Genomic DNA, 12,951 nt, shown 5'->3' with positions numbered 1-12,951 from the left:
AAGGAACAGGGCATCTTGCAAGGCTTGCTTGTAAATGGACTATCTGGCAGCCTCACAGCAACATTTGCCTGAACTAAGCATTTCGATTTAATAAGAAATATCACATCATTCAAAATATCTTAAAACTTCAGTAGCCATGCACTGCCTCAAAGTGCTACGTTTGACTAGTACTCATGTTTTCCCTCACTAAAAATAGAATTAAAAGTTATATTCTACACTAGCTGAAAGTAGAGAAGAGTTATATCTAACATTCTGACCCTGGGTGAGCTCTCAAGAAAACTGAAGGCTCTCTAAGAATTTGGCTTCAGATTTATTCTCATCAGTACCTTGTTTCCCAACACCTGAAGGAGCACTCTGATCTTTTCTACTCCTTCTGCTCTGTGATGGACACAAGGAAGGAAGCTGTTCTAGCTCCTCTCCTGAAGAACTGTTTGATTTCTCCCACTTGCACTTGCTCAAATCTCCTTGGAAGGGCACACACAGGGTTGAACCAGTCATTTGTCCATTTGCTTTGTACATGTTCACTCAGGACTGTGACAAACAAATGGGTTTTGATCTTCCATGTATGGCTACACTGTCCAGCCTGGTCATCTGAACAGGAGATGCTTTATCCAAATGCGTTAGAGCTAGCCAAAATGAACCATCAATGCAAGGAAGTTTTGATTTGGTCACTTTTCAAAGTGACACTTTTTTTTTTTTTTGGTCAAATTTCCTTTATCACCTTAGATTTTCATCAGCTATAAGCACCCCTGGTTTCATTATTTTGCAGTAATTTCCACCTATTTTTCCTCCTTTGGCTATCAGAGAGTGGCTTATTCACTGTACTTTTTTTTTTTTTCAAACTAGAAGTATAAAGCTATTCTGCCCATCTAAACACATTCATTCATGTGCAGAGTTTCTCTCCCAGGCTGTAACTCCTTATGTCAGAATGCATTTAAACTCTTCACAGCTGAAACTGTAGATTTAGCTGTGACCTTTACTGTACAGAGTGTGCCATCAGCACATAAACAAGATAATATAATCTCTTAAATGCATTCAGCTACAGTAAGGTTGCACAGCTGTTTAAGAAGTAAAAGCTGAGCAAGCAAAAGTGGTATCCATAGAGCAGGAACTTTATGCCTTAGGGAGACCTCTTTGTTCTCTTAAGAGGTTGTATTACATACCCTGTCCAATCATGAAACAGCTCACAGCATTATCTCATGTGGGCTTCCCAAATCAATGTTCTCTTTTGCACTACAGCTTCACTGAATCACTGTGCCAGATAATTTAACAGCAGGCATTCGATCAGTATTGAAGATCCTGGCTCAGTTGCAGGAGTGAGGCAGGTGGTGCTTTACAGCTGGAATTTGCACTGGGGACTAAATTGGGTGTTTAGAAGTACATAACTTATATGGTATTTTATTTGTCATTTTTCCTATAGGCACAACTTATCAGTACTTTGTTTGGGTACTTTTGTTGTCTTACTGAGTTTGCTTGTTTCCTATTACCAAAATAAAACAATGAAATCAATGCATCTAAAATGTTAAATATTTACATGGGAAACAGAACATACTGTGCATCAGGCAGAGGGACTTAGGCCTCAAAATGCACATGAGAATATGATAACTCATTCAGTGAAGAATATAAAAACTTTAAACGGAAGCTTTCCATTTTGTAAATATAGAAGAAGGGCTTTCTCTCACATTCCTGGAAGAAACACTGCAGAAGTACAAGATATTACTGCCTCATTTAGTTTTGACTAGCCCTTTTCCAGAGACAACTGTCCCTCTAGCAGAGCAGAAAGCCTTTCACAGCGGAGATACCTTTTTAACATTTCCTTCACTGGCACTTTTGGCTGTTACATAATGCTATGAATGGAAATGGCTGAGGCAGGGGCACGCATGTTCCCTTCTCTTGATGCCACGACAGGAACACAACCTTCTGCAGTGTGACAAAGCAGACACCCTTGGGTAGGAATATTTGAAACCACCACACCAAGACTTGCTGGGCCATAAATGAAGAGCTTCAAGAGAGATCCCATGCACTGCATATTCTGGGAGTCCGTAAATAGTCACACACCTTTTTCAGTATCTGTGAGGTACCAGCTCTGTAACATTGTGAACAGTATTTGTCTTCTTTGTCTTCATATTTAAGCCACTCCAAGATTAACACATTAATAAGATGTTTGAATTGCTCTACATTCATATTGGCTCTCGTGTAAATAAAAAGGGAGAATAATAAATGGCAGTACTGACCTACGTATCAGAAGGGATGACGGCTTCACTTATCAGGTTAAAAATGGGCTTTCTGATATTGTCTTCTCATCTGTGGTACATTTTTTTGGAATCAGGATGACCTAAGAGAATGACTTTGAAAGACCTGTAGTACAAATGATGTTTGTATTGGATAATGACATAATTATCTACTTTACTTACTTTAAATAGATAGCTTATTAGAAATAGTGCTTAATTTAAGAAGCTGTAGTGCATTTAACATCATTATTGTTTCCTATAATGCAGTATCTTTAAGAATTTTAAATGAAAAATTGTCATTATAGAATATATTTTTTCTTCTCTCCCCTTTGCCTTCCTTCCCTCATCCCTCAAATGCTTTTGAGGGTTCATTTTCTTACTACTTCAGTGCCTTTCAATCTAAATTTACTTAATTTAAAAGTACTGTTATTCCCCCACAGCTTTCAGTCCTTGAAATACCCAGCATTTAATCTATCTGATGAGGTTGTTTCTTAGCTCACAGATCAGCAATGATAAAGATTTGACATTGAAACTCAGACAATAGCTCTGCAGTTGAAGTTTTGCCTGGACTAGAGTATAAATTATCACACCTGCAGTTGCTTTAGCAATACAAGGCTACCAATGGTAGAAAGTTATAAAAGATGGATTTCACTGAGCAAAGGCAGTGTGGCAGTATCTGGCAGTGTGTACAGAAACAGGCCTTTAAAACGAGGCTATACTTGCAAGTTAATGTTCAGGAACCAGATGCACTTTGAAAACATTGTGTTCTGCTTTTCAGAAGCCTGTAATTCTGTGCAATCAACAAATCTGCTATTGATAAAGCGTGGTCCTATTTGTCCTTTTTATTGGCAGCATGCAAGACGACAGCTTAGAGTCCTCAACTTCAATATCTCAGCTTCTGAGAGAAAGTTATTTAGCTGAAACTAGACATCGAGGGAACAGTGAAAGAAGCAGATCAGAGTCCACTTCTCATAATTTCCTTTATGGCAACACTTGTGGTGATTCAGATGAGATAGCTGCTCAAGACGACCTTCCAGATCTCTCTGCCTTTTTGAGCCAAGAAGAGCTAAATGAAAGCGTAAACCTGGCAAGACAAGCTATTGATCAGAATCCACTTGAAACTAAACAGGATGAGCTTCAGACACGTTCACATTATCCCCCGGATCAACTGAAAAACACGGGAAAAAATAAACAAATGGCCCACTCTACAGCTCTGAAAACATCAGACAATGGCCTGCACACAAACTTTTGCCAGGACCATGTCAGAGATACAAAAGGCTCCAAAGGGAGTTCTCAAGACCTAAAGAAACAGCACCTTCCCTCTGAATCAGAATCAAAAAAGGAATTCCTGAACAAGGCCGCAGATTTTATTGAAGAGCTCTCTTCACTTTTCAAAGCTCACAACTCTGAAAGAATAAGACCCCGAACATGCAAAAACTACAGGAGCAAAATCGATTCTAAGAATAAATCTGCTCAAAAAGGTAGCTCTAGCCTCTCTAGTACAACAGAAAACAGAGAAAGGCTTTCCATTCCATTACCTCAAGACTTGGAAAATAAAGCAGAGAAAGCATTTGAAAAACTAGATGATCAACCAGCAGCAAACTTGGAATCCATCAATCAATTGACAAGTGCAGAACTAAAAGCAGAGTCAGAATCTGCATCCGTATATTCTGATGAGCCCATTGGACAGCCACCACGCTTCACTCAAAAACTGAAGAGCAGGGAAGTTCCTGAAGGAACCAAAGTGCAATTGGACTGCATTGTGGTAGGAATCCCAGCACCTGAAGTCAGGTAAACATATTCTGCACTTGTCATTTTGTATTTCTGTAACAGTAGGTGTATGCCTTACTCTCTCCAGATATTTTAATGCACATATTTATGTAATCTGCAGCAGAAATCCATTAACCTTGGTTATCAAAATTAAGACAAACAAACACTTCCATTAAATCATAACAAAGCTAATTTATATTTTATGACAACACATTTTGGGGCATGCTATTTTCTTTGAACTTTAGAGTACTGTTCATAAATACTGTATTTCCATAATTACAAGAAACCAATAACTTCTTAGTGAGAAATTTCAGTTATTTTTATGGAAACCAAGTCTGATTGTATAAACTGGCTAAAACCACTGATGACCATGAGACCTCAGGGTGATGTCTGAAGGTATTTGAAATGAGTGAACATAGATCCCTATAAATCAAAGACATCCATAAATGAACAGAAAAGGAAGGAAATCATTTAAGTTATTATACAAATAACCATCAACAGCTCATTTCTAATTCAGATTCTGACAACAATTCTGTCACAACCTTACAAAAATCAGTTCTGTTTTACCAAGTAGAAGACACTGTTATTAACTGACACTTAGTCATGTTGTGTGACGAGTCTGCTAAATCTGATGATTAAGTATTCACCTGTATCTACAAGGATTTTGAAGGTTAAAGAGGTAACATTTACAAAGATCTCTGAAGATGAAAGGCAATGTGAAAGGGCTGTGCTTTATTCATCAATAACATCAATGAAATAAGAAACATTATTATAAGTTTTAAATTTATCTCAGAAATTATTAATCTCAGCAGAATTTTTGAATCCAAATTTGTTCTCATAGAGCTAATTAACCAAATTTCCCTCTCACTGACAGTGGGAATTGTATTTACTTTGCTGGGACTATACCAATCCATTAGGAAGAAAAATATTATCCTATTTGCCATTCTAGAGAAATACTATACATATCTGCACTATCATAAATAGATTTCCTTTAGTCTAGATGGAAGCTTATCCTATAGACCTTTTAGAGCTGTGTTGCTTTTTCTAAATGTTGTAAAGAGCTGTTTGTGTCCTCAGCATCCAGTTAAGGGACTCTGAGCTTCACAGATGGTCCACTTTTTCCAGTTGTTGGTCCTTGTCTTCCTTCTATACTTAAATGCTGGGTGCAGCACTACTGCCACTTCTACTGCATTCAACACCTTTATCATCTTCCTCACCAAATGAACAGGCACCATCATTAAATGAAAATTATTTCAACATCCGAGTACAGAAACTCCAAAGAATCTTTGTCTTCTGCTCCCTTGGATTTCTGACACACCAACTACTATTTTTCAGAGGGAAGAAGCTATTACAACATAATTTTAAGTACATAGGAACAAGGATCTACAAATGAATCCTCTTGTTGTGGCCTGTCGTCCATTATAGACAATCTTGTAATGAAGACAAGAAGTTATCCAGTTTGTAGGATCCCTGAACTGTAACTGCCAGACCATTTTGCCCCACTAGTGCATTCAGTAGTGTCATGTAGGTTTTCAGTCCCTAACAGGACCTTGACCCATGGTGCCAATTAGGGTCTCTTGCCCCTGACAAAAATGTGAAGGACTAAATGGTTATTTTTAAAAGAGGTATCTGTGCTGAAGCTAGCGAAATACCTTGTTTGGGAAGAATACGCTTTCTACTGTGCTTCATGTCCAAACTCACTTCTGTAATGAACAATTTTGACACTCGTTTGGTGGAGTTCATGCCATTATAAATGCTGTATTGTGTTCAGCCCTTAAATTCATAGAGGAGTCTGATCAAGAAGGAAACAGTGCCAGAAATTTGCCTTTTTTGACAGAAAACAAACAGGAAATATCATCATTCCCCAGGTACTAACACCCCTCTCTGAATTATAAATCTCTTGATTATAAAGGCTCTGAGACTTATTTGTCCAGGCACTTGCCTTGATATTAAAAATGCCACTAGGATCCTTGGACATGAGAAGCAATCTATTTTTCTTCTCCCATCGTTCATAATTTACAATACAAAGAGAACAAGTAAAATAATTTTCTCTTATAGAGATAGACTTGTACACAAACTCAGTCTGGCTTTCTTTGTACTTAGAAAAGGTGAACACCACCTTGCTTGTTTACAGACGATTAATCTGGCGCACAGTATTAATAATATGTATTTCTCCAGAAGGTCACTACATCATCCTTTTAAAAGCATGTCATACCCATGCCTTTGACACATACATAAAATTCAAAAGGTATTCGTGCCATCTAAGTTTAGGTGTTTAACAAGTATCTGAATTAGAAGCTGACACTATAAAGTCAGTGAAACCTCACAAGGGCAAATCAGAGAACCCAAGAACAATGACTCATCCCATGGAGTATCCATGGATGGCCAGGATGCCTATGCACCCAGTTCAGGGACTGTGATTCCACAGAACTGGGTGATGAGTATTGTTGTAACTTGAGTCTATTTTTGTCCCATCAAAACTGAAGCTTTTCCACTGAAATTTCCATCTCAACATTTGATTTTGTTTATTTTAGATAATAAAACAATCTATTTAAGTGCATTGTATTAATGCACTTAAATTTAGCGCATTGTATTAAGTGACAGTTAATACAGGAGCTGTTAAACTTTGAGAGAATAAGTATCTGTCAGACTTTTCCAACAGCACGCTGCTGTCAGGCATTGTACTGCTCTATCAGAAATGCCTGTTTGGTTTACTGGCTCATGCTTGTAACAAGACTAGGGGCTTAGAAGAGCTAACACAGAAGTCCACAAGGGAGGGAATGCCTCTGCAGGGATGTGAGCACACAAACACTTTACAAGGCATCTATCTGTCAGTTGCATTACCTGCTCCAGTGCATGCTCTTACCCTGAATTAAATGACAGAAGATACCTTGCATTCACTGCAGCCTGTTAGGACATCAGGATTTGAGTGCATGACAGAAGAGAGGGGTTAGTAATTATTCACTCACGTGCCCTAAGGCCCAATACCCTAAGGCCAATGTAAGCCCAGAAAGGTAGAAAGAAGTCCCATAGAAATTCAGTCCCAAGCAGTCAAACTCAAGAGAAAGATCAGGGTTGGCTTGCAGTTTCACAATTCAAAGTAACAAATAAAAGATAAAGCACAAGAGTGCCAGTGTAAACTCTCCCCTTGAGTTTGTGTGCTTGTGTGTGTAAGTACATGCTGTCAGCTGGGAGAAAGCTGGGAATGTTAGCTGCCTGAACAGTTTCCTGATCATTGTTTGGTATCAAGATTTTTGTCCTGTTCATCCAAGATTCTTTTAACTCCACCAATGTGTATGAGTTTTTACACCCTAAAGAAGGGTGTAAAAAATTCATTTGCATGAATGATACATATTCATGTGCTTTCAGTGATCTGGCCTTTATAGTCATTGCCACAGGAAGAGGGAACCAGAAAATGTAACATATTCCAGGGTATGTGCTCCATTAACTATGGGAACTCTGAGAACACAGGCTTTCTTGGTAAGAATAGTGCTCATCTTTGATCTGCAGTGTAGAGTTTCCAGAATACTGAAGTAAGCATCTTGTTAGCCATAGTAGTGGAACTGTATCCAGGACTGGGCTTACAGTTGGCAACTACCCTTCCTTTAGGGTAACAGTTTCCTGAGGTTTATGGTGAGTTAGTTCAGCACCTATGGAACTGTGCAAGGAGAGAAAGGAGAGAAGAATTCTAACAGCTAAGCAAGACAGATACAAAAATCAGTAGCCCCAGGAAAGGAATCATTAGCAAGGTAACAACCAGCAAAAGAAAGCTTAATGCTGGCTGGCTTTGAGACATGATTTCTTCTTCCTTCAACCTATGTGAATGTCCACAAATAAACAAGCATCCCTCAGACACTTGTGTGCTAATTCATTCTTGCTTGTGTCCTGTGACTTACCCTGGACTTTCTAATCACAGAAATGAATCCCAAGTTACTCACAATGCTTGTGATACATACACTTACTATGTAGTAGTGGTACTGTGGGAACCTAGCGCATTGTGAAACAAGAACAAGATCCAACAAGCTCTGTAACATCATTTCTTGGTCACCACAAGGAGCAATCAGGTGGTTAAACTGATGTAATGTGGATTATATGGGAGGATGTTAGAGACAGGAGACTTAGAAAGAAACTGATCATGGGAACGGACAGGTCTGGAAAATATGATGAACAGTCAGATACCGTGTTTGAAAGCAAGACAGTACAAAACAAAATGGATGCTGTAAAAATGGTGTAAATGACTTTCATGGTGGATCAGGGTCAAGTATCATTGGTGATGATAAAGCAGTATAATTTACAGACTTGGTGAGTGTATTTGGGCTATATGAGAGCTCATTGAGGGACAGATAATTTGATGGAGGAACAAGAGAAGAAAATGAGAACTGATTAAAGTATTAGTACATGGAAAGCTAAAACCTGCCTGGATGAATACAGATAGACCCGTCCAACTGCTTTTAAGATAACTCAGCCTTAATGTAATAAACTCACATGTTAGAGTAAGGTGGTTCAGCCTATCGATCTATAAAGAAGTTTGAGTGAAATGTTACCCTTTTTCAGTATCATCAGTTGAATGCAGTGACACAGAAGAGACGAACAAAGATTGGTACTGTAGTACAAGGGCCTGTAGCTAGCTCAAACATTAGCTCACAATCAAAGAGCACTAATACAATGATCAGTACATTACTTTACTCTGACTATAATGCAGGTAAGAAATAAGCATTTAAGAGATGTGTCACATATCTGCAAAGTGTTAAAGGTTTTGTTGACCTCCTTCCCATGCTTCCTTCTAAAGCTCTGTTTCTGTGTGAGTAATGATAGGTATGATACTCACTCATCTCTGTGAGGAGAGCACTTCTTATTCCCTCAAGTTTGGAGGTGTCTGCATTTTTCCAAACCGCTTGGCACATCACTCCTAGGTTAATTTTACTTATGAATCACATTGCGTAGCATACACAGCCGTCCTGGAAGTGTCATGAGGATTTAGTGTTCTAAAAACAGGCTCTATGTCATAAGGTTTCCATGAATGCATTCTTTAACATAGGCATACAAAGCCTAAAAAGTGCACTTTAGTGCTGCTTTGTTTAAGAAGACTAGATCTGCAACTAATCACAGATTTTTGGACTCTAAAGTCACATAAGATTGATTAAGCTTTTTTTTTTTTTTTCTTTTCTCCTGGCTGCCAAATGAAAACATTTATCTGTTTTAGTGCTCAAAGCCTAGAGAGCCAAACTTCTCTTAACATACAACTCCAATCAAGTCAATGGATTAATACCTCAGATGCATTTGGCACAGTGGATGACACTGCTTGTGCTTAATGTGAACCTGCCTTGTATGATGAAGCTATCATTACAATTCATGGCAGGAATGAAATGTCAGTGACAGAGAGTATTGCTACTGCAACCATGCCATGTATCTCAATGTCAGAACTCCCCTTGTAACTGACATTTCATTGGTACCACGTACAACATTTTGATGGTAAGAGTAAAATAAAATGCTAACAAGCAAGGAGTAATATGGCAATACCAAAGATTTACCCAAAGCTTAATTCTACAAGAGAGAGTTTTTTCACCTGTAAGCATTGCAAAGAAATAGCATATATTTAGCACACTCTTTTCTTGGCTTAACATCAAAATAATTTAACAAAAATAGTGTTGAAAGAACACTGTGTAGAGAACTAAACCCAGGTTTAAAACAGAAGTTTATTCCTGAAATTTTAAATCATTTATGTTGCAAATTTTGGACTAGTCAAAGGTAAAAATAACTGCAAAAAGAAAAAGCAACTCAATCCTGCTTCATCGTCTGTTTAAGTCTATTAAAGGAATATACTACTCATATACCACTAAAATAACTGGAAGAAATAGTTTACATGATGTGTGTAATTTTGCTTATAGGAATTTAGAATTAGCCTCACAAGGGGATGCAGTACAGACATCTTGACACGAACACAACAGGCTGGTTGGAAAGGCTGATCAGTAGGAACACAGAGTTCTTAAATCTTATTGATGATTATAGCACAACGTTTTGTGCAATGGGTCTTGCTTTATTTGTCACCTGACTGAGGAACTGCATTTGAGTCAATGCAAAATATAACGTTATTGTAGTACATAAGTTATTGTAATGTTCTGAAAGATACTGCTGAAAATGAGATCAAATTTGAGAACAAGGGTATTCTCTTCAATAGTTTTTCATATTTGCTTAACATGCTAAAACAAAATTACATTATAAGGAAGAAACATGAGGTAGTATATAAAAAGACATGAGTAAGGGACATGACTCAGCTCCCAAAGTATACAGTTGCCTACATGAATTACCCTCCTAAAAGACAACTTGTACATTCAAATACCCATATGTGCTTGCAGTCACACAACTGTGATGAATCACACAACTGTTTTCTTTCCTGAAAACGTGAACATTGCCAATTAGCACCTATTGCAAATCTTGAAAACGATGGAAGAAGAAACGGTGTTTTATGTAGAATTAATATATAGACCCCTTAGGATCACAGGAATCCTATATAATTTCCTGTTCTTGAACCTAAAAATGGCACTAATCAATTTCAAAGGATCTTTTCAATCAACTCTGCAGTGCACATTAGTATATTTCCCTTGGAACTACTAAAAAACTACTGAACAGAAAAGCAAAGAAAACGTGCACTTCTGGGGAACCAGTCAAAAAGCAAGCTGTACCTAACCATTAGCGGGGAAAATACCAGTTATTATGGGCAAAGTCTAAAATAAATGTAGCTGTTTCTTCTGTTTGAAGAGGTTTGCATTAAAGGATCTGAAAGTTCTTGACTGGACTATGAGGAAAGGTGAATATAATGGTTCAGCCTGAAGAAATAAGTTCAGAAGATCATTATTTTTTAAAGGAAATCTACTTTGAATAGAAAACAACTCTTTCAAAATAAATACATGTATATCTGAGCAATTGATAGGATTATGTAATAACACAAATAAAAAGCAGGATTTGCAAATAAAATGTTAGCAAAGAACCATACTATCTAATCTACTAGAAAATAATGGTAATGGTACTGTGATAGAGAAATTGTTTAAAAGACAGGTAGTTTGTAAACAGTTGTTTTAAGACCAGTGATTTTGCCTTTTTAAAACTACTTCAAACTTGCTTCACACCTTCAGATGGGTGTAATAAAAAGGTGTGAAAAAAAATATCTGGCAAATGGTTAAACATTCTGGGGAAATAATATTATATATATACATGTATATACTCGCTCTGTTCCTATACTCTTCCATAAATGTCTGGTTTTGGTCACTGTCAAAGGATGCTGGGCTAGGTGGACTTTAGTCTGAGCCAGAACAAATACCCAGTAAGTTCTTATTTATCTTGCTACATGTGCTATCTCACCTAGCATCCTAGGATATGTGCTGATGTCATTGCTCCCTTTTACTTCAAAAGGTGCTGTACGCTGTATGGGTTTGGTTTATACGCAGAGTGGTGTTTACACTGTATTGTGAAGTTCTCCATGTAGAATAATGCCAATTTCTCTTTGGTAAAACCCTGCAAGAGTAATGTGGATGTATTTTACTGCTGCAAATCTGTACTTCAGCTATGAAATGTCACAAAGGAGAGATGGGGCATTTTACATTCATTTGGCATTCTCTTTTAGCATCATATTTACTACATGCCTGTCTACTTCAGTTGGAAATGTTAATTTCATTAAAATTGTTTTTGTGACACACATTTTCAATTACATTACAATGGAGACTTATAGAAGAGGACAGCAAGGAGACAGACAGAAACCAATTCTCCATCTCTAGCTATGAAGGGTTGTCTTTCTAAAAGGGGAAATTGTGTTAAGCACTATGATTCATTTTACAGTGCAGGAGCTTCCCTCCATATTAGGCTGACCTGTATGGTTTCCAGGCTGTACACTCAAGTCAGTTGACTGCACAGCAAAAGATTCCACTATCGTGCAACTTGAGGTAGACTGGGGTACCCTGCCTACTTTAAGAAAGCCATGTTGGATGGCCAGGATTGATGGTGTACAAATAGTTCACAGTTCACTTCTTAGCTATGTAAAGAACATTGAAGTTGCAGTTCTGTACTTTTTTATACCTCATTGTCCTTTTGAGAGTCCTTTTTCAATTTTACATCATGCTTCTATCAAATTCTGGTTTTCCATGGCATGGGCTAGTTTATTATATCGCCTTTTTTTTTTTTTTTTTTTTTTTTCCCTGGCATATTCATTTGGGGTTTTCTTCATGCTTGATTTTTATCATAAACTATTGTAAAAAGTTACGCTTCTGAGAGGTTAATATAGTTGAATGGTTAAACAAATTTACTCATTAATTTCTTTTAAATGATGTAAGATGGAAATATATCAAAGTACCTTATAGTATGAGCTAAGAAATAAGAATTACTACAATTTAATAATCAAAAGCTCACCCTTAGCCTTTCCTCAATTAATTCTACTTGCTGTAACATATAATGGAAAATACATTTCCCATTGCTTTGATAGCATTGGTATGCACCCAGAAGCTAACAGATACTTTTACCAGGTTACCATACCCAGATGGATGAAACAACTATTCATTTTTAAAAATCAATTAAATAAAAAAAACGTTACCAGCATGATAGCCCCCATATACATATACACAAAATGCATTAATCAACCATACACAGGTAAGAAAGCAACAATGAACAGCAAACACATTTTTTTTGTTCAAGTTTTATATCCATTTATATATATGAGAAAAATTACAGTGAAGAAGGCAGCACTGCAGTTTGGCTTTTTAAATTTAGCTAGTTACCTAAAAATATAAGTATTTCTAAGTACTAACCCAAACTGGATTCCTATACATAGTACTACACCTTCTCTATAAAACCTACACTGTCCAATTGAATTTGAGTCTGGTACTGCAAACCCACTTGCTTTCTCTTTCTGTTCTGTATTTTCCATATGAAAAAGCAATAGCAGTCAGGACTGCTCTCCCCT

General features: G+C 37.3%; 1 protein-coding gene across 4 annotated transcripts in view; it reads left to right on the top strand.

Annotated features, from left to right (window-relative positions):
* Positions 1–12,951, top strand: part of MYPN (myopalladin) — a 73,092-nt gene that overhangs the window by 22,064 nt on the left and 38,077 nt on the right. For 3 of the 4 annotated variants that reach the window (XM_068688963.1, XM_068688961.1, XM_068688962.1), the window contains exon 2: positions 3,084–4,022. The exons of the other annotated variant lie outside the window; for it this stretch is intronic. In XM_068688963.1, the coding sequence (XP_068545064.1) occupies positions 3,085–4,022 (938 nt within the window). In that variant the 5' untranslated portion in view covers position 3,084. The remainder of the gene's footprint in view (positions 1–3,083; positions 4,023–12,951) is intronic. 4 annotated transcript variants of the gene reach the window in all.

This window comes from Anas acuta, chromosome 7 (genome assembly GCF_963932015.1).
Source record: "Anas acuta chromosome 7, bAnaAcu1.1, whole genome shotgun sequence".
NCBI lineage: Eukaryota > Metazoa > Chordata > Aves > Anseriformes > Anatidae > Anas > Anas acuta.
Note: the sequence above shows the minus strand (reverse complement) of the source record. Positions and strands in the feature narration are given on the sequence as shown.